Source organism: Hermetia illucens, chromosome 6 (assembly GCF_905115235.1).
Source record: "Hermetia illucens chromosome 6, iHerIll2.2.curated.20191125, whole genome shotgun sequence".
Taxonomy (NCBI): Eukaryota; Metazoa; Arthropoda; class Insecta; order Diptera; family Stratiomyidae; genus Hermetia; species Hermetia illucens.
Genome location: NC_051854.1, coordinates 80,534,345 through 80,557,041, shown reverse-complemented (window position 1 = coordinate 80,557,041; position 22,697 = coordinate 80,534,345). Strand labels below are relative to the sequence as shown.

At 42.2% G+C, this 22,697-nt stretch overlaps 2 protein-coding genes across 3 annotated transcripts in view; one reads left to right on the top strand and one right to left on the bottom strand.

The window, feature by feature from the left end:
- The window catches only part of LOC119659615, a 331,014-nt gene that overhangs the window by 30,391 nt on the left and 277,926 nt on the right, over positions 1–22,697 (bottom strand). Inside the window, exon 9 of the mRNA XM_038067791.1 lies at positions 1,519–1,674. Within this exon, the coding sequence (XP_037923719.1) occupies positions 1,519–1,674 (156 nt within the window). The remainder of the gene's footprint in view (positions 1–1,518; positions 1,675–22,697) is intronic.
- LOC119659619 (sex-regulated protein janus-A-like) overlaps positions 1–22,697 on the top strand; it is an 87,169-nt gene that overhangs the window by 44,893 nt on the left and 19,579 nt on the right. The gene's annotated exons all lie outside the window — the stretch shown is intronic.

The following is a 22,697-nucleotide window of genomic DNA, read 5'->3' as shown; positions in this document are numbered from 1 at the left end:
TTGCGTCGGTGGAGGACACAAAGAATCATAGGATAAGTAAACAGAGGCAATTACGACGCTTCTCCTCTTACCACCTGATATTGTCACTTGACCGCAACAAGGTCCTGCGAACAAAATTGTCTCAACATGGTTGCCTCTAACAATTTTGACATCAGAACGCAGGCCCTAGGTCTAGAGGATCTTTCATCGAAGAAGATTCTAGTCCTCTTGATTGATTCAATACCACAGATTCTGTTAAAACGAACCCATGGCTCTTGAACCAGAAATATATAAGGACAGTCCTGCAACTTTGACAGCTTTGTCGCCAGTAGACAGAAAGAAGCTTTGGCATGCTGGATGTTAATTTGACTAGTTTGCTACGTTCAGTGTGGATCTCATTGGGGTTACGAGCTTGCCCTCACCTTCCGTCGAAAGTTCCGCTTTCTTGAGTCGGATTTTTCTGGAAATCGCCACACTTGATGGTGTAGAAACATCCATGTCCTCATTCCCAATAAACTTCGCCTTCTTTCGTAGTGCTTTCCGTGCATGGATCTGCATCCACATACCGGCGTTAGACCAGTTGCGTCCACATCACCAGCTTCCCTTTCTTCCGTTTTTCCTGGTTTGGGCGGAGGAGAAGTTTCTCACAGGCAAGCCTGTATTCCTTTCTCCTTTGTGGCTAGTTTCTTTCTGCCGAGTTTTCCTCTCTCGTATTTTGAAGAGTAAGGCAACAGTGTCACTGAAAGACCGGTCGTAATCAGGCTTCCAGTTCCCCTCATTAAGGGAGTTGTGGTACTATCCTTTCTTGATAGGTGATGACGAAGACCCACCATCTGCGGTAAGTCAAGGAAGATCTGACCGTTCCAAAATAAAACCCAACCACGAGAACTTTTGGAACAGATGTGGAAGCGCGGCTAGCTTTGAACCTCGGGACCGCTAATTGGGCACCTCGGAGCAGCTACGTATATCTACCAACCTATCAAAGTGTTTACTGACGTCATTCAAAGCTAATTGCATATATTTTATTTATAATTGTATATATTTTATGTATTATATAATCATATATACAAAGGGATTTCTTGTACTCTCAGACGATTTCTATTAACCTGATAACCCTTAGGCCAGACATATTAAATTCCTGTTTATTGGTCGTATTATATAATCCGTTTGATTGATATCTCACAGGATTATATTCAGTTGATTTCACCCGTCTTATGAGTGGGATTTTCTTATTGATGATTTAAGGATGCTAATGGTTTTATATTCACAATAGGTCAAAAGGGGATAGATGGGACATCTACACTGAAGAAGTTAAAATCAAAAGTTCAAAGTCTTCTAGAAATCGAATATTTTCCAACTTTATTCAGTTTAATAAACAATATATCCCGGAGCTAAGATCGAATTGAATTGATCCCAAACAACCGCATTATTTCGATTGCTTTATTCGCATTTATTCTCTTAATTAAAATATATTATGGACCACACAAAATTTAATTATGGAATTCTTTCTCTATCAATGCGAAAGCCAAAAGAACTTACCCTCATTTTACGTATCAATTTCCTACTATTATTCCTTATATCCACCGTCACTGAAATTGGTTCTCCATGTCTATACGCAGATTTATTAAGTGATGCTTTCAGGCTAACACGTCCTTCTGTCCATAAAAACGGTTTATTTACACATCCTTCGGGGCCCTGTGTGAAATAATGGGGGAAAAAGAAGAAAAATACATAAAGTGAACTCATATATCCTTTTTGCTCTTGACGATAATGTAATGTGTTCACAATTTCGTTAACAACATGGAGTATTTACGTTGTGAATGAATGTTAAAAATAGTTTATGGACGTCATAAAATTTAAATTCCTTTTGAAATGAGATCATAAAGTCAAGGACTTATTGACATTTCATCAACGAATTATGCCTAAAATGTGCAGTTCAGGTGGTTACCATATACGAGAGTAAAATGTTTTATCTGCTTATCTCATTGCTTGGATTTCCATTTCGTAGTGGTAAAAACATGTTTTTATCTCCGAGTATTGATTATCTTTTGTGCATATGTTTTAGGTGGAGTCGTAAAATACGGAGTAGAAAACGGAGCGGTACCTATAATTTGCAAATTGACCCGCAGTACAGCATAGCATAAGGCCGTATCAATTGGGCCGGGACTTTGCTGACATATCCCAAAAACAAACTTTATCGAAGTTCGATAAGTGAAAGTTCGTTCATATCTTATTCCGTCTAGGAATTGGAAAATTAAAGATTGCTGGTCCACCAACTCCTGTTTCGCCCATTTGAACTATTCAGACTACACCGACTCTTCCATCCTGCTTATTTATTCAAAGGTCAACTTTCTCTGAAGGACCAAGTTTTGTGTTTATATATTCTATGCTCAAAGTTAAGTGAATACCCTTGTAGAGAAGTAGGGGTTGCATTTGTCAAAGTGTTTACATATTTTTGCCTTCGGGGTCATCTAAGAATAAAATGATTTGCTATGCAATATCCACAACATTCAATGATTCTAGGTCAATAGAGTTTGGCAATATTGTCAACTTCGATGGCGCGTTGGCGGTGTGGGTAGATAGTTGGCATCTGAATCCACATAATATGTACATATGTCCTGGGTTACACTATTTCTCCGATACCTGCAGGATTATTATTTGAAAAACTTTCTCTCGGATAAAGAGGTGAAATGGATTGATGCATAAAGTCCTGGTTGCGTTCATGGAGCAAAATGCACGCTAAAATATCCTTCGTCGGCTCATAGGATATTAAACCGCATAAATGATCATTTCCGAGTTCAATATTGCTTTGAGTTGCCCAGACGCTTGCTATTTGCCGCAAATTCCAAACCTTCAACAAATATTTATCTTGATTTTCCGTATCAACATCGTCATCGTGTGCAAGTGCATTACACTTGTTACAGACGTGCAAGCAAGTTGTTGGTTGGCTCGAGATTGCACCTGCTGCAAGTGACACTCCATCAGATCGACGGCAAGTACTAGCGAACGGAGACATCCCAAGCAAAACACCCTGTCCACACGTTTGCGTTACGAATGTTTGTTGAGATTTGGCAAGTGCATGGACGTGCCAGATCGCCAACAAGCCTTAGCAACCACGCCAAATACCCTGTCCACACGCTTGGGATTGAGACTTTTTTTTTATAAAGGTTGGCAAACATGTAGACGGCATTCAACATTGTCGATTCCACGTTCCACATTCATAGCCTTAGTTAGTTCTTTAAAGAAATCTAGTATGCTTGGTCGCCACTTTCCACGGAAGTAATTGTTGGTCAGATGTAATTGTTAGATATAAGGTCTGTTAATTATTATTCAAATTAACTATACTTTTGACTAAATGTGGGCTTTTATGCTTATAATAGACGTGGACTCTAACCCACTTGCGCTTTCATGACCGAATATCTTTCCTAGAGTGTATGACCTCTAGATGAATTCTTTATTTAATTTAACGACATGGGGAAAAGTTGCTAGGGAAGTCAGCCGCGGATCATTTTGTTACGATCCGTAAAGCAACAGGGATTGGACTGCATGTATTAGCAAGTGGGTAACCCACTTATTGCAAATACCCCTGCTATATCTTTGACTATCGTGCCCTGGATCTATTGGAAGAAGGTCATACTTGACTCATCTCGAAGCTCAGATGTTTTATGGTTTAGATGGTATCGTGCTTTGTCCATTTCTTCGGTTGTGTACGTTGTTTTTTGTTCTTCTTGTTTTTTCATCTTCCAAGCCGGGAAACCGGAAGCTTGACGCTTTAATTGGAAAAGGTTTTGTGTTTCCCTATGTGAGGAGCATAACGCAGTTCTCCATTGGTTGATAGCATTGACTCGAAATATTTAAATGGCTCAGTTTTGTTAGCAGTAGTGGTGACCTACCCAGAACTGAGCGATTTAAATACCTCGGGTCAACGCTATCAGCCAATGGAGAACTGCGTAATGAAATTGTTTCACGCATTAGCGCAACCTGGTTGAAGCGGCATTCGATAACTGGTGTTCTTTGTGATCGACGTATCAACCTTCAGCCTTTGTCCCGTTCGCAAGCGGGGTCGGCTCGTCGTGATTTGGCTCTATCGAATGCTTGATCTGGGTGAAATCTCGAGGCTTTTAAATCCCCATTCGTTGTTTCGGCCTGCTTTTGGCCGCTCACCATCGACTTCGATGTTCAAACCAATCTTGGCAAGTGAATTCTCGTTAGCACGATTGCGTGACTATATCATCGAAGACGCCTCTATCGAAATTTTTCCACGATCCGTGCAACCCCATAACGATCGCGGATATCCTCATTTCGGATGTGATAAAAACGTGTCACGCCACTAGTCCAAAGCAACATCTTCGTCTTCATTACCGCAAGACGCCATTCATTGTCTTTTATAGTCGGCCAACACTCAGAACCATAGAGAGCGACAGGACGGACGAAATTGCGGTAAATTTTAGATTTGAGCCGCTCGTTGATACGTCGATCACAAAGGACCCCAGTTGCGGAACGCCACTTCATCCAGGTTGCGTTAATGCGTAAAGCAATTTCATAACGCAGTCCTTCATTGGCTGATAGCATTGATCCGAAATATTGAACCCAGCGCACGAGTTCTTCTAACACTAATTGTTGTCGTAGAGCATACCAGAAGAGTTCGTGTGGCACACGCTCAAACTCTTTCTAAATCCAGAAATGCAATGTAAAGAGGGCGATGTTTCTCACGGTGTTTCTCTATGAGTAACCGCGCAGCGTATATTGCGTCAGTAGTTCCGCAGTTTTTGACAAATCCGGCTTGATTTACGGTTATTTCAACGATTTCGCGAATACGGTTGTCAAGAATGCGTTCATAAATCTTCATGGGATGGTAAAGTAACCGGATCGGACGGCAATTTAAACATTTTGCTAGACTACCTTTCTTTTTCCATTTTGAAACAGTGAAACTTTCTTGCTAGTCAGATGGTGCTCTTCCTTCCTGACTAACCTGATTAAAGAATTCACTGAGCTACAGTGTTGGGCTTTCCAGAGCTCAGATGCGATGTCGTCAGGTCCTGTGGCTTTCCCCAATTTCATTTGTTTTATTGCCTCCTCGACTTAAGTTGCGCTGACAGGTGGAACAGGTCCAAATATCGGCAATTATTGTGGAAGTGGAGGATGGGCAAATTCTTCAGTTGAAATCTGCTCAAAGTATTCTCGCCATCTATCCGTTGCGGCTCGACGGTTGGTAAGCAAAGTACCGTTCTTGCCATTAACATAACAGAAGTGTTCGATATCCTGTGTACGTTCGTTACGGCTTTTAGCAAGTTGATACAAATCTCTCTCGCCATCCCGAGTGTCCAGTTTATCGTAAAGATTTTTGTAATGGTTTGCTCGGGTGACAGCGACTGCTTTCTTTGCTTCCCGGTTGGCATTCTTATAAATTTGCCAATTGTTTTATCGTCGAGAAATTTGTGGTAGAGGCGTTTCTTTTCATGGACCTTCATTTCAACATCATCATTCCAAAGCCAGTATCTCCGTTGATGTACCACTTGGTGACTCCGTGGGTTGCAGAGGCCGCTTTGTGGATTGTGTCTTTCATTTGGTTCCACGATTCTTCCACATTCGTAATGGTCGGTAATCGTGTGAGTGAGATCGTTTCTTCTTACCAAATCGCCACGATTTAATGCGCCGCGGGCCAGTGTGTTCCTCACGCTGTTTTATTGATGGCTTAATTCGCAGGACGGCAATCAACGGCCGGTGTTGAGGTGCGATGGTCTCATAGGAAACGGTTTTGCAATCAGTGACAGTGGTGAAATGTCGGCGTCTTATGAGAATATAGTCGATTTGCATTTTACTGTTCCTACTATAAAATGTAGGAAGATGAGACAATAGTTTGATGAACCATGTATTCATAAGTACAAGGTCATGGGTCTTCGCAAAATCAATTATACGCTCGACACCCTCATTGCGCACTTCGAATCCCTTTCCCCCATGGCACCTAGTACCGTCTGCATTTTCACCCATATGACCATTTAGGTTGTCGTCAGCAGGCACGTGACAAGTCTTTTCAACGAGAAGTTTCCAGAAGGCATCTTTCTCGGCATCAGTTCGACCTGTCTGTGGTGCGTACGTGATGAAGAAGTGAATAGTGCGATCAGCTGATATAATGGTGAACGCTCTGCCGATCATCAAATCGTTCGACTTCTTTAATGGCATCATTTAAACCCTCTGAGATGACAATGCCAACATCATATTGAGTGTGTGGGCTACCAAAATTAAGAAGTTTATAGCCATTTTTACTGCGTTCGCGTTCAATGTCGCAGCTTTTAGCACCAGACCATCGGGTTTCATGCAGAGCGCAGATATCAATGCACCTTTTCCGAAGGGCTCTTGCGAGTTCCATGGTCTTTCCAGTTAGGGTACCAACATTGAGCGTACCGAATTGAGAATTGTTATAAAGTGCTGGACCGAGTCAAAGTCAAAGGATTTCCGCAACAGGTCAGATATTCTGGAAGCGTGATTGCCGACATTCAGGCAGTGTCTATCGGAGGGGATCTTGTCCTCGAAAGATACACTGATGTTTGTGCGGTATGAGAGACCACCAAGAGAGGATTTGAAAGAGTAACACATCGAATGCCAACTTTAAGTGCCAATCTATATAGAGAAATTCGGCTAAGGGAATACACAGTTTACAGGAGAAAAATAAATAAAAAAAGGAGAGAGGGAAGTTGGTTGATGAAGAATAAAAATAGTTTAGTTCTGGAACCAGAATGGGAATCTATGATCCACCAGAGGAGGAAGGGAAGGAATGAGATATGCAACTAGTAAAAGAAACGCAACCGGAACGAAGGAACGTAGTGAAGTCTTCCACCATTTCAGTTCATTGTAGATGGAAAACCTCGACGACGCAGTCGACGCTTCCTTCGACTGCGTGCAAACACAATAGCGATCATCAGATGTCCATACCCATTCGCTTATTCATATTCAGAAGATAACTCTTAAATCTCCTGCTGATTGTAATGTGCTCCATTTCATTAGATGTTCGTTGCCTTTTACACCAAATGGCAATTAATCTTGTGGCAGACCGAAGGGCTTGTATGAGAGCATTGCACGTTGGTAACTATCAAAATTCAATCCTTTTTTGTGGTCCGCACCTACTTGAGGAGGGCGATTTGACCCAAGTCTACAATGGTACTCATTTCATTGCTACGAAGCCTCACCGGAGGTTATCTGGTACTATGGGAGCCGGGATTGCCCTCTGAGATCATATGCTCAACAAGAATCCCTGGAGGATGTTCTTTTGGCCCGCTTATTTGTGGTTGACTTCCTTGTGGGAATTTCACGGCTATTGTAGTTTTGCCCATATCGTGAGCAGAGCTCCTTATGAAATCAAGCCTGTAGTTGCACTGTACAGCTCTCACGCTGCACCCTTTTGTTGGGGGAAAGGTATTAGAGAAGCCTTGCATCGACTGCTATAAATGCAGAGCCTGCGCTCAGTATAAACCAGTCACTGGGGGCTCCCTCTCCACATAAGAAGAGGATCGTGGGATTATGCCTACACGGCAGGTACTCACGTTAAATCCGTAGTACCTTCATCCTTTTTAGTCGGTTTTAACAAGCAGAGCATACTATTCATACGGAATTCGCTGGAAATGTTGAAGCTATGAACTCCAAGACATGCAGCAAATTGGATTGGTTCGAATTGGGATGTAGAGCCTTATTGACATATTTGTTAAAACTGAACTTATCGCTGAAGGTGACAGCAAGATCCTGAATGGAATTTAGTCTGAAGAGGACATAATTAATGGGGTTATACTTAAAATTACAACTAATCTGACAACATGTTTATTCAATCGGCAATGAATATATTACTGATAGAGTTTACAAATTGGGAGACTGGATTTTAGGGTTCAATGTTTTATGAGCATATTACTATGAATGCAATGTCATAAAATATGTCAGATTCATATAGAAATCCCAATTAACATATTTACTTAAACGTTCAATGAGCAACGAGTTAATTTTCCCAAACCAAATTGTTTGTGAGTTAGATATCTCTGCCCCCAATGTGTTTAAGCGTGTTCACGTATCCTTGCCACTGTAACCTTTCAATTAGGATCGAGTTGTTAATGCCTAACCGAAACTTTGCTTTTCAGTTACATACAATGAGATTAATTTATGCGAACATGCACGACCGCTAATCCTGGGCGAAAGGAAAGTTTTAATTGGGTTTTTCGCTATTGGTATGTAGTGGCATGTTTGCAGTGTGTACATGGATTCCAGCACCGTGCAATTATCTGAAAGTTTAATTCATGGTAAACCTAGTCATCAGGATTAACTCAGGGGTGTTGATACACTCAGGTTTTTTGTCCTATTGAAAACGTATGCACGAGTGACCTTGATGAATGCATTGTCATGCATGTTTTAGTTTATTGTTTGCAGGATGCGTTTCTAGAATTTTGTAGCAGTGGATTTATGTTGACGAAGTTTAGTTGATTATTGCCTGATTAATGACAAATTTTAGAACCAATATTTTCTGCAAGAATAATTTTCTAGCTTTTGTTTGTTGCAAGTTGTATAAGGGAAAGATTCGTATTGAAAAGTAATTTTTTGCTATGTGGACATATTTTGATTTATCCTTCAATCCAGTGTGAAACAAAACTTTATTAGAATCGAGTTGATGTCTGTTTGTCTGTCTATCTTTTTTTGTAAGGAGGTGGAAATCTTCAAAAGACCCACTACAACCAACCTCGACACTCCCCAGAAGAAGGCAGAAAGTGGGAGGGAAGAATGGGAGAGGTTGTTTGGAAGTTGAACATGGGGAGGTTGAAATCTCCGCAAAGGAAGAAAGGCAGGGAAGGGAATCTGGTGATAAGGAGTTCCGACAAACTGTCAAACAATTCTTCATGCAGATGGGAAAGGCTAGCACAGAGGAGATATACACTAGAAACAATGAACGGGAGGAAGTTGGGCGGGGAGACAGGAAGAGCAACACGATCAAAAGGAAAGCCAGAGGAAGAGAAGACGAGTTCGGCGGGGAGTGTATTTTTTATTGCAATTAGGACCCCACCGCCGGTGGACTTACGAGATGCATCCTGGTCCCTGTCATAGTGGAAAGTGGAGTGCCCTTCGGGGAACTCGGAGTTTAATATGGCATCGTCCAATTAGGTTTCGGAGATACAGATGGCATGGTTTTGCTGAACCAGCGCTGATAAATTGAAGGCCCCCAGATTGGTTCTCAAACCCCTAACGTTCTGATAAAACAGACGGACAGTAAACATGGATCCAGTTATATAGCTCGGCGAGGCAGGCGGTTTGCCCTGAAATTTACCCGCGAATTGGGGCGCTTGTATGGCTTGATGGATACACCTTCAGGCCAGAAAGAAGGGTTGCCGAGGACGTCAACTTCGTGTGGATAAGTAACCTTGAAAGATGCAATCACCTGGTCGGTGTTGGTGTCTTTTGTCAGTTTAATGCAGGACAGAGGAGAAAGTGAACCAACTTTGCTCTTTATATACTCCAGAACATCCTCTGTACAAGTTGTGAACGCTAGCCTGGAGATAAAGAGCTGTTTAGGTGGGGACGCCACCTTTAGCTTGGGGCCATTCGTATGGATGGATGAAGTGCCAAGATATATGGCAGCAGCGGGAAGCGGAGTTTCGTTGGCGACAGGAACGATGTCAAAAAGTGGGGCGGCTGTGTTCCGATTCGTGATTTGCTGAGGAGGCTGCGGATATTGTCCCATTGTAGGCGCGATGGAGCGAGACAGGATCGGAGGCTCGGTGGACCGTAATTCGCCGCATGGGAGCTGCTGGATCAGGGGTGTAGAGCCAGTGGAAGCAACCCTGATGTAGGAAAGCATTGCAGACGAATTCAACACAGATTGATAGGCCTGGTGCATAGACTCCTGAGATAATGTTGAGGCTACACTATTATACGAATTCCTGAGCCGTCGGGAGCACGTAGCTGACGACGTCGAGCGCTGCATTTTTGGCACTGCATCAGTGTTGCGATTCACGTTTTCGGCGGAACTCAGTGATTGTGCTGAATCGGTGGGCTTGATATGGTCATCCTTGGCAGAAGGAGAACTTTGCTCAAATCTCTAAGAATACGGCAGGAATACCTAGGCATTTGATGTGGTAAGATTTTCTTTATGAGCATTACATGATATGCGAGATACTGCCGGATCCCCCGTCATATGCATATTGCACTTGTTGTTTAAAACTTAACTTCGTATCTATTATAAATCCCAAGTATTTGATGATCAATGCCGATCCTAATTCAGTCGTAATTTCGCTTCTGGCGTTTTGTGATGAGGACCGCTTCTGGCGGTTTGTGATGAGGACCGCTTCCGTTTCTTCCTCCGCAAGAGCAGTCCAGCGCCCTCTAACCAGCACTCTTAACAGCACTGATTGCTTCGCAAGAGTATACAACCGACTACAACCAATGCTATGTCATCGACATAACCCACCATCGTTGCTTCCTTCGGAACCGAAAGGGTAAATACATCATTGTACATGATTTAAGAATATTTGCTGGTACTGCCCCTTCCGTGAATTGCGTTTTCGGCCAAGCCAGTAACCACCAATGGTTGATCTGGCTTTATGGAACCCATACTACCGATCTGAAAGGGCTTCCTGATTCTCAACGATGGGGAGAGTAATCTATTGTAAATTACCCGCTCCAACATTCTCCTCATAGTGTCTAGAAGACATATGGGTCTATGAGAGGAGGTTTACCAGCCTTAGGCAGCAGTATCAGCTTCTGCTACCATGCTATAGGGAATATCCCCTCGGACATGCAGGCAACAATTCAGCGAACGTTTCCGGTTTGGATTTTACGGCAAGCTTAAGGGCTCTGTCCGGTATGCTGTCCAGACGAGGAGCTTTGTTATCACCTACTCTGCTGCAGATCTCCACCACCTTATCCGTGGTCACTGCAGGAATTGTCGTTACAGAGAGCAGGGCACTTGATCTGTGAGGATGACCGTCCTCTCAACCGTCCAATTCTATAGGCGCTCCCCCACGGATATACATTCACTTTCGAGCAGAGCTCCTTAAAGGATTTCCTCTTGCTTCTTGTAAGCATGCTCCTTTTGTCGCTGATCACTCCTTCCTACTGCCCTTTGAACCATTCGTCTGGCTCGCTGGCAGGCTGACCGAAGGCTGGCCAATTCACTATTCCACCAGTAGTTGAGTCTTCTACTGGGGAATAAACACCTCATAGGCATGGTGGCGTCACATGCCTTGGTGACGCATTGTGTGACATGCGGCCGCCTCCCTTAGTACGTTGGCTACACTTCCAAGAAGCTTCCCTCGTCCAAAGCTTTTACAGACTATTCTGATGCCCTCGGCTTTAGGTATCCGGTTTCCATGGCCTGTGGCTTCGTTCTCAATTCAAAAATGATTGTCTGGTGATCGCTGCCGGTGGAGTCCCTGCTAACGTGCGAATGACAAAGGTCAGGTCTACGATTGAGGAAGACCCCCCTTTGCAAAAGGTGGTTGCATCACCTTCATTGGTCGAAACTAAATCCAGCTGGTCAAAAGTATTTATTAGATTTCTGCCTCTTTCGCTACTCTCCCTGCTTCTCCACTCGAGAGCCGAAGAGTTGAAGCCACCGACAATGACCTTTGGACTTCGTTCCCTTGCATCGAGAACAAGGTTGTCTAACATATCTTCAAATTCAGACAGACTGGGTGGGGGCGGCAGCTATACACGTATACACTGCTTGTTTTCGCCCATACGAAACCATTGGCCGAGCTTGCGACCACATGCCCATATTGTCGTCCCACCGGTCAAGTTTGTGACCCATACACCACCGTCATCGTTTCGTTAGGGTTCACTTATGATGGAAATTTCCATCTGAGATTCATAAGTGGTCTACTCAAGTCAGTCCTGAGCGACCCTGCAATGATTGAGAGTTATTTGAATAAACCTCATTTTTTCATTGCAGTCAACATCTTCCTGAATTTCGGGCATTTGCCACTTTCGGTAATGTGCCGGTTATCCTTTCCTGCCTTTCCTTCGCACAATAGGCATTTCGGGCCCCTATTGCACTCCTTGGCAATATGTTCTTTTTCCCCACACCTTTTGCATCGATCGGATCAATCAATGCTGCAAAGTGTCCAAACATGAGGCACCTCTCTAATGAAGCTGTGGCATTGTGGCCGCTTGAGTATTACCTTAGGTTTTTATCAAGCTTACGATGGCTTCTTCTTCCAGTTCTTCCAACTTAAATTGTTCTTTTATGGTAGTGTATATTACTTCTCTGGATGTCACTTCGTCAAGATCCTTGCACTGTATGTAGATCTCATGTTTTTGGGTCCGTAGTGTGACATTCTCCCCAAGTGACTTTTTCACTTGGGTCCGAAAACCGTCGGTTTTGCCCAACCTGGATTTTTTTTTAGCTTAAACATGATATCGCCTTTCTGGGTCCTTTGGATCTTGCTAACATTTCCTAGATCTTTTAAATTGCGGTCAGATTTCTCCTTTTTTAGAATCTCCGCGAAAGACAAATTGCTCTTAGTGGAGATAACGATTGCCTCTGGGCGAATTCGCACTTTTTTCTTTTCTTATTTTACTGGCAGGTCGCTAACACTACGGTTTGCTGTCGCTTTTCTCGTTAGAATCACATGACCATCGAAACGCAATTATTGCAATTTTTCTACGATCAGTGTAACCCTATATCAATCGTGGATATCGGAGTGGATGTGATCATGACGTGTTACGCTATTGGTCCAATGCAACATCTTCATCTTCATTTCTGCGAGGCGCCATTCATCGTCATTTATAGTCGGCTAACACTCAGAACCGCATAGTGCTGTAGCTGGGCAGCCAACTCTGCGATAAATTTTGGATTTGAGATGTTCATTGATATGTCGATGACAAAGGACACCAATTGTGGAACACCACTTCGTCCAGGTGGCACTAATGGGTGAAGCAATTTCATAGCGCAGTTCTCCATTGGCTAATGGCATTGATCCGAGACATTTGAATCTATCAGTTCTACGTCGGGATCGGTCGTCAACAATTCTAGTTTATTCACATTCAATCTGAGGCCATGTATGAGGCTATCATTCTGTTTGCAATTGCATAAAGCAGTGCACAGGGCATTAAACGTTGGATGTCCGGTGTGCCAGTGGTGTCCGTAACAAGAAAAAGTGGTGAGAGAGCGCTTCTTCGATAAACGTCGACATAGACAAGAAGCGGTTTTGATATGCCCGCCCACTTCGAATTTTACTTTTCAGATCGTTGTAAAACAATTTAACCCAGCGAACGAGTTCTTCTGGTACTAGGTATTTTCGTGGAGCATACCAAATGAGTTCGTGTGGCACACGGTCAAACGCCTTCTCTAGATCCAGGAATGCAATGGTGAATGCAGTTCTAGATTGCGCTCGAATACGGTTGTCAAGATTGCCTTCAAAAATCCTCACGGTACTCTCCCAGAGCAACTGGATCGCTGAATTACTTTTCTTTTTCCATATTGGAACGATGTTTTTGGTGTTTTTTAGCTTCCTCAATAGTGCAGATGCGATGTCGTAAGGTCTCGTTGCTTTTCCTGATTCTGTTCGTTTTATTGTTTCCTCGACTTCATGTATTTGGCGCTGATATTTTGAATTGCTCCAACTGCGGACAATGGTTGTGGAAGGGGAAGTGTATGTTGGCTTTTGACAAGTCAATACAGATCTCTCTCGCCGTCCTGAGTATCCAGTTTATCGTAAATATCTTTGTTATGAGCTGCTCGGGCGATTGGTATTCTTGTAAATTTTCCAATAGGCGATCGTTTTTTCGTCGAGATAGAGGCGTTTTTTTACGGATCTTTATTTGGACATCGTTTATTTTATAGTCAATTATCTCGGTTGAATTGCTTAGCTGGCTAGATGACCCCGAAGTGGTTGCATAAGCTGCCTTGTCCACAATCTCTCGAGATTCGTAATGGTTGATAATCACGTAAGTGAGATAATTTCTTCTTTCTTCTGACGAAATCGTCATCCTTTGATGCGCGCCAAACCATTATGTTCCTTACCCTGTTTTATCGTTGGCTTGATTCGCAAGACAGTAGTAATGAGTGGTCAATGTTGAAGTGCGCTGGTCTCATAGGGAACGGCTTTGTAGTCAGCGATAGTGATGAAATATTGGCGTGTTATGATGACATAGGTCATTTGCACGTTGCGCGAATCACACTGTATTGAGCCCACACGGCTAGCAAAATAAATGATGATACTATCGAAACGCAGCTTTTGCTAGCACATCATCGAGCTTTTTGTAGAGCGCAAATACCAATGCGGCTTTTCCGAACGGGTCTTGCGAATCCCATCGTCTCTCCCGTGGGGGAACCAATATTTAGTGTGCATTTCTCCTGCTGGGACTAATTTCGAAATTCCCCCTATTAAAGTCATAAATGTTATGCTCATCCTAGATTAACAAACACTGCCTATTACCGCAAATAATTAGGATGCTAAAAGAGGAAAATTAAAATGTTTTCATGCCGTTCATATGAGCTCAGTTTATATGATGCTGCTGTCATACATCTCTTAGAATCGAAGAAGTTCACATGAAATAACTTTGACCATCTATAACTTTGTTAATAGCAATTAGATTTTATTCAAATTCTCCGGAAGTTTATCTTAATTATCACTCATGCTAATGTACTTTTAGTTATTTACAGAGCACACCTTTTCATTGAATTTTAAGCCGTTTTCGAATAAATCGGGTGTGACAGACAGACACAGAACCTCAAAAAAGACTTCTATTGAATTTCTGCCAACCATCAACCACACCCAAATTACTATTATAATAATATTTTGAAAGTTTTCTGCGAGCCCCCTTAAGTTCATCCTAGTAGTACTATATCTTTTAATATGAAGCATCATACTGGGAAGTTTGGTGAAAATCCTAATAATATTAACAAAGTAATAGTACTACTCTATGAGAGCTAAAATATCAGCATCACGTCGAATTGAATATTGGGTCTCCTTGATACAATACAATGATAAAATAAATCTTTAGCATAATCAATTATGTACAAAACACTTTGCTGAAGGTAAAGAAAAAAGTTTCATTGTAATCAGTTAAATAGAATCCGAAGCTATTTCATTTCAAATTAGAATGAAATCGGATGAACTTTTCCAACTTGCTTTTCAGTAAATATGTTTTAGAATCCCCTCTTTTATGTTTTTATTGATAACATATTTTAGGCTTCGTATCATCCTATAATCCTTAATTCTATTCTCCATAGGTTTCAGTTTCCAGTTGAGGAAGTGTATCTAATTAAAATGCGATTCCCTTCATTGTTCAACTACTCACAGTTTCAATTAAATTTGCATTATAACATGATGAGCTTTAAACGTCTTCCACACACTCCACTTACACTATCCTGTTATCCTTGAAGACTGACGGAGTTTCACTGTATTATGTGCTCCCACAGCACGCCTGTCTGTCGATTTATCACAGGAACTAATTAAAATTCTGAACTTGAGTTATGGGAAATTAGTTCAATAACACTGACGGGGCATGAATTTTGATGTGAAGAATATCAATTTGCTTTGATGGATTAGGTACAGCAGATTAACGGCCAGTTAAGGTGTTATGGCTAAAAATCGTATTCTACTTTTTAAATGCGTTTTTCTCGAAACCGCATGTTGAAAATCGGCTGCCACCATAGCCCAAAATCTATAGAACGAAATTCTTTGAAATTTTCAGGACTTATTTAGAACATATTTCTACGGTCCGCAAACTAGGATAATTGTGATTCATTTAGTAGTTTTTTTATTCATTGAAGAAGCCGTGAAAAAACGTCAAAATTCATAAAAAAAGTTTAACACGGCACCAAAAATTTAGCTTTTAATATTTTTTAATAAACCTAGTTTGTGGACCGTAGTTAAGTCTGTACGTTAAAATGCCGTTTACTTTTTCTTTAAGATGATTGCAGCGCCCTCTAGCGTGGCAGCAGAAAAACACTTTTTTTTGGAAATGGGTGTATAAATTGCTCTGTATTTCAATGACGAACTATACGATCGGGCTCTGGAAAAATTACTATGCACGCTCAAGATATTAATAAATCTATGGTGAAAAATTCGTATTTGTATCTTTATCCAGTTCTTCACAACAAACTTCTAAAAAAATCCAAAAAACGGCCTTCACACGGGATGACCCCCTTAATCTTAATAAGGTCGTTACTTCATCTTCTAAACGGCGTCGTAGCTCATTTCGGGCCTTGGTTTTTCCAATATTTGCCCTCACTTGTCTATGTTTAGTGTCCGCTTTCTTCAAATTCTTACACCTTCTCAACAATGGTGCTCAGAGGTGGCGGTGAGGAAGACGGAGCGGCAACCCTGTCGGCCAAATTAAAACCAAGTGGCCGAGGAAAACCTCCATAGTGGTGGCACCGGGAGACGCTATATTCACTTTGGCTTGCCGGCCGTGATGCAGTAGGCGAATGCTCCAAAGGCCTAATTAGGGCGATCAGACCCGAGTCTGCACGGGGACTCATCTGAAGTGGCAATTTGGTCACGAAACCTTACTAGAGGTATACTGGTACCATGGGAACCGGGATAGCCCCTGAACTCCCGTTGTATGTGAGTACAGCTTGGTTGTTTGCGGTTGGCCCCCTAGTGGGAGTTTTATGCGGATTGTGGTTATGTTCAAGCGAGGAGAGACCTTCGGGCCGCGGGGTGGTCTTGCGTTTCAACACGGGTGCCAATCAATCCGTGTCCTAAGAAGACCGTGGGATTAAGTCTTCCAGACAGGTACTCACGTAAAACCCTCAAGGATTTAACCATCTTAACAATAATAATAACCAAAAAAGACAATTAACAGTTTCGTCCAGGGCAGAGGCAACTCATCAGACGCTGCTACAAAACCAGCTTTGGCCAAGCTTAGGCTAAACTATTGGCGGTTTAAATTTGGATATAATTCGAACCTTTGCCTGTAGCATATTCCACCTGTTGCCACTTTAGTTCACGGCAGAGGTGGGGCATCGCGGAATTGTCATGGATGCCATGCCATGGATGAAACTGTTAGTCGTCTTTTGTGTATACTATGTGAGCCAATGTGGTCAGTATCACTCCCCCGAGATTATTACTCTGATTTGAATCAGGCACTTATTCACAGTTGAATTGACTGGTATCCGATATCCAGTCACGATAACAAATCCCTCTTGCTACGATTGAGATTTAAACCGCGACGTTCCACTACGACTTGAGCCATTCGAAGACACCATCTTCGTATCTGTCATTTCTCGGATTTCCAACTGACCTTCTTCCGTCACTTTTCCCATTGAATAACCTTGTGGATATTTTCGCGTTCCATATGTTGCAGATGACCAGTTCAATGAAATATTTGTATGTAGTCCTATTATGATCGAGACCTCTGGCTCACCATAAATTTCATATTGTTGTACCTGATGCGCCACTCATCTCAGGCGCAAACTACTACCTAAATTCTTCATTTCAAAGGGATTGAAAATCCTTATTGCTGCGAAGCGTGGACCTTAACTCAAGGTCCACGCTTCGCTCCAGGTTTCGTTGTCATTCTGTGCGCAGTTTGATGTTCCTGTGTATGCGTTTTGACTTTAGAAATGGGAGACTGGTTCGTCAGCTAAATTTGCATCTTTATTTCGTCAATTTCATTTGCGTCCTTTGACATATTTACCTCCTAGGAATGTAAAATTGTCAACATTTTCAAAATTGTATTCACTAATAGTAATATTTTGCTAAGGTGGCGAGCTTTTCTTGGTTTGAATCGTAACGTTCGTTTTGTTTTCATTCATCCTAAGTCCGATTTCCCTCGTTGTCATATCGAGCACTATCGGGATCTTTTTGCACCAAGCTTTCCTTGGTCAGGAAAAAATGTTAACATCGTCAGCGTATGGCATTATCTGGTTGAACTTAAATAGTAACGTCCCTCTGGTATCGATGGGAGCTTTCTGACTAAATAGTCGTGTGTTTAATTGAAGTAGTGAAGAAAACTTGCATCTGAACTAGCATGTCCGACATCGTCGATTTTATGAGCCGAACTAGTCTCGTTGGAATGCCAAAATGGAGCAATATTCTGTACAGTAATAATAATAATCGTTGGCGCAACAATCCATATTGGATCAGGGCCTTGAAGTGTGTTGCGAGCGCAATGCTGACCACATTGCCTCCTAGTGTACCGTTACGGTCTTGAATGAAGTCTGTACAGTGCTGAGTGATTAATGCCGTCGTAAGTCTGCCTAAAGTCTACAAATATTGGATAGACAATAACATTATACTCCCAGTATTTCTCTGAAATCTGCTTCATCGTAAATAGCTTTAGGTCACCCAGTCCTAAAGCTGTCTAGATATCCTCCAATAAGTACATAATATCCAGAGTCTCCATGCTCAACCGCTTTGAGCGCTGGGCTGTCGTAGCGGAAGATCGCGGTTCAAATCTCACTGGTGGCAGAGGGATTTGTTACGTCACTGGATGTCGAATACCAGTTGACTCAGTTGTAAATGAATACCTGAGTCAAATCAAGGTAATAATCTCGGGCGAGCGCAATGCTGCCCACATTGCCTCCTACAGTGTACTGTAGTGTACCGTTACGGTCTTAAAGGAAGTGCTCTAACACACTTCAAGGCCCTGATCCAATATGGATTGTTGTGCCAACGATTATTATTATCCAGACTCTTCTCTGGTTTCTCCATATCAGTTTGTCGGTTTGTTGCTTTTACACGAGTCACCCGATAATTTCTCTCCGTTCCATATTTGTTGGATCTGCATGTTGATGTACTTTACAGCTACCCCCACCTTTCAGGAGTTTGGGCGGTATGTTCCTTTGTTTGATTTCAGGCTTTTGATGGTAATGTACATCTCTTGTATGAACGAGGGCTCAATTACACACATGAAGTGTTCACGTTCCTCCGTTACTGCTGATGAACTTGGAAGGATCAGGACAACCATCTCTTATTTTACAAATCACTCCCACTGATTATGCTGCAAACATTGTTTGTATCGAAGATATTTGTTCTTTGAAAACCATCTTTAAGTGTTTTCGCTAGTTTAAATGCTCGTCTAATGTTTGTCACAAAGTTATTGCCAATGCTCCGTCTGTTTTCTCTTCTTACGACTAAGTAACGGGGGCTGGCTTTTCGCCTGTGGTCATCCCATTTGTCTTTTTTCGATCTAGTAGCCCGCGCGATATATTGTCAGGGTTCGCTTTCCTCTTTCAGTGGTGCTTTGTATTCATCGTCGGACCTATTGTTGCTGAATGACACTTTCGATTCTGCTTCCAGTGTTCGACTATTAGTCGTTGATGAATTCTTCTAATAATGAGGCAGATGCCAATTTAGTTACTTTTTCAGGGATGACATGTATTCCTGCGCTATTGGTTCACTCTGGAGGGGGGTCTTATTCTTATTTCCATGATGATCGATAGGCGGTTTTCATTAAATAATTATCGGAGTCATAGTTAGAGGCATACCCTACAATTCGCATTGCTGAAGCTGCGGAAAAGGAAGGGAAACCCTCATGCACTTTCTCTGCGATTGTCCAGCTCTAGCTAGAGTTAGGCTACGGACACTGGGTAAACTATTCTTTGGGGACCTCAGAGAGATTTCTAGCTGCAGGGTGGAAGAGCTGGCTGGCTCTGAAGATCCGAGCCGGCTAGACTCTGCCTCCCTGCTCCCATACCAGCAGTCACGGTCTTAGGAGTTGGTGGCATTAAAACGGCGCACCACAGCGTTAACTGGGCTCCTCGGAGCGGCCACTGATACCTACCCGATACCTACCATAGTTAACATCTCGGAACGTGTTGAGGTCAACTGTGGTAGTCGCTCAATATTTTTGGCTTAACACGTGGCCACTTTGGTTAAATGTTTGGTCCTTCGGTGAAGTTAAAATCCTTTTATGATTGCGGAGATATGGTGAGCAAGTTGAACTAATAACCATATTTCTACTAGTCTAAAACCAACAAGGCGTTATCCGTTACCATTTCTCTCTCCCTGAAAGCTTTAGTTCTCTGCGGTATTACCTTATTATCGACTTTGGCCCTTAAGAGGGTTTTCCTACGTGACGGTTTCCAGAAAACGATTGTTTTCTTTTATAAATATTTTGAAACCAGAATATGCTGAGAATCTACTACAGAAATTTCAGATTGAAATTCAAAACATTTACTAAGTTGCACTTCGCGCCATGTTGACGTACATACCAAACTGAAATTTTTAAACACGTTTTCCTTGAACTTAAAGTTTTTCAAATGGTGGGAAGCACAACTCTGCTGAACCGATGGAGGTGATATCAGTCCACATCGGTAGTTCTGGTTCGAACCACAATTATATATTTAAAATAGTTCCGATTTTTAGAGATTTATTTTTACACCTTCACCATTTGAATATTTAGGAAGATAAAACTATAATCGTCGTTCAGATGATAGAGATGAGTATGGTGCGTGCATAAGAAAATGTTTGAATTTTTGGTTCCAGATTACTATAAATGGGAATGTGCTTTCCATCAACAAGTCACCTTTTTTAGAGGAGCCCACTTTGGCCTTAAAAAACAAATACAAACGATTATCAAATTCAGCGTGCATTTCTGAATCGCTTTAATTTAGCCCCACTGGCTCCCGTCCCAGACCGCAAATCAATTGTTACATGGGCCACTACATTCAGACAAACTGCAAGTGCGACAAAAGGAAGAACTGGGGTCCCTGGTTTTTTGAGGAAAATGAGGTTACAGTGACAGTGGATTCGGACCGGTATGTAAACATGCTACAGAATTTTTTTTTTCCCACGGCTAGAAAATTTCGATTTGGGGGACCCTTGGTTCCAACAAGACGGTGCAACAGCACACACTTCAAGAGCATCGATGGCTGTTTTGAGGGAACACTTTCCAGAGCGCCTTATCTCAATTAGAGGCGATTTGGAATGGCCGGCACGCTCTCCCGATCTGTCTCCTTGTGATTTTTTTCTATGGGGTTTTTTGAAATCCCGTGTTTATGTGAACCATCCAAGAACCCTACAAGATTTGAAGACCAACATCCAAGAAGAAATTGCCAACATAACACCTGCTATGCTAACAAGAGTCATGACAAACGCCAGAAATCGGTTTACGCAATGTATGGAGAATGGGGGACGTCACCTAACAGATTTGATCTTCAAAACAATGTAAATAAAAACTTTAGACATGTACCTACATTATAAAAGATAAATAAATATTTTCCGATGCATACAATAGTTTTTATTGAGTTTTGAAAAAAGGAAGTTATGCTGCCGCACCTTGTATGCTAATTCAAGACTATAATAATCACATATAAAAAGATACATTTATTTTCATTGCGAAAAAAATGCTGAAATATTGAACATTACATAGAAAAATCCTAGGGCAGAGATGAGGCAGCGTCTGACGATTTGCCTCTGCCCTGGTAAGAAAAGCTGTCATCGCCCTAAATTTTTTTAAAGTTTGGGTACTAAGCCCTGAACGAGGGGTCCGTGGACCAAAAAAAGAGGGAGTAAGTTACTCCCCATTTGTTTCGGTCCGGCATCAAGTTGATGCGGGCTTAGGACCGCACAATTCTCAAAAAAATAATATGTGGCTATTATCAGAGCGATATGAAACAGGTAAAAGTAAATCCCAGACTAATTTGCGGTTTACCTCGTGGGAAGATTGAAAGTTCGACTCCAATATCAATAAGAAATGAAGGGCCACAGTTAACTAGTCGGCGAGTAGAAAGTTTAAGTCCTAATTCGGGATTTACGAGTCGCGTTAATACCTCGTTATTCGTCTGCTCATTTTGGACTGTTGCAATGCCAGGCTGTTGACGATCCATCATAAGTTCTGCCATTTTTGCCAGGTTCCCTATGTCGGACTCGCTAGATATCGCCAAAATGACAAGGATATTGTCTAGAACTTGCTACAGCAGGAATGACTGCAACATTGTATACGCTAATTGCTCTTCTCCAGAGTTGCGAAGGTTGTGCAGATAATACGACCGCTTCTTCCCGTCAATATGAGTTGTTTTATGGCTTTACATTTATTTTCTGACGGATGATTCCGTCTAATAGAGATTACAGATGATAGGGTATCAGCTCCGCGTTCATGAAAATCTTTGTTGATGACATCCGCTTGCTCTCTCATCGAGTCATTAACGATGGCTCTGAGTTTGGAGAAGTAGATAAACAGAGTCGAACTGGAGATGAACACCGCACTCTTCCCATTCACATTGTTTCTACTGACATCGACATCGAACTTGATGCCGCTTGACAATACGTCAGCAGCGTTAAATCTGCATTCGTTGTTTTGTCTTAAATCTGGAAATGTCCCGCGTGTTTTCTCTTATCATCATATAGCAGTGGTAGATGGAAAGTTATTCGCGAGTTCCAAGCTGTCATCAACTCATGTCTGATTTACGACATAAAGGTACTCTGGAAATTGAGAACTTCTTTCGTGTATTGGTCAGATATCCGTGGACGCGTTGATAAGAAGGCGGGAGTGAGTGCAGCCCAAGATTTTGCGCCACCTGCTCGATCTAGATGAGGCAGTTTGTATGTCTCAGGTCGTTCTTCCCATGATGTCGATCAGCATCACGGATCACTTTTTTCCAGGACCAGGTTAAAGAGGACGCATGATAGGGCACCCCTTGTCTTAGATCGTTGTTGATATCGAATGATGTTGAGAGTGATCCTGCTGTTTTTATCCGGGCTCGCATAATGGTCAGGGTCAGCCTAGTCAGTCTTATCAATTTCGTCGAGATACCGAATTATCTCATGGCCGTATTCCGTTTTACCCTGGCT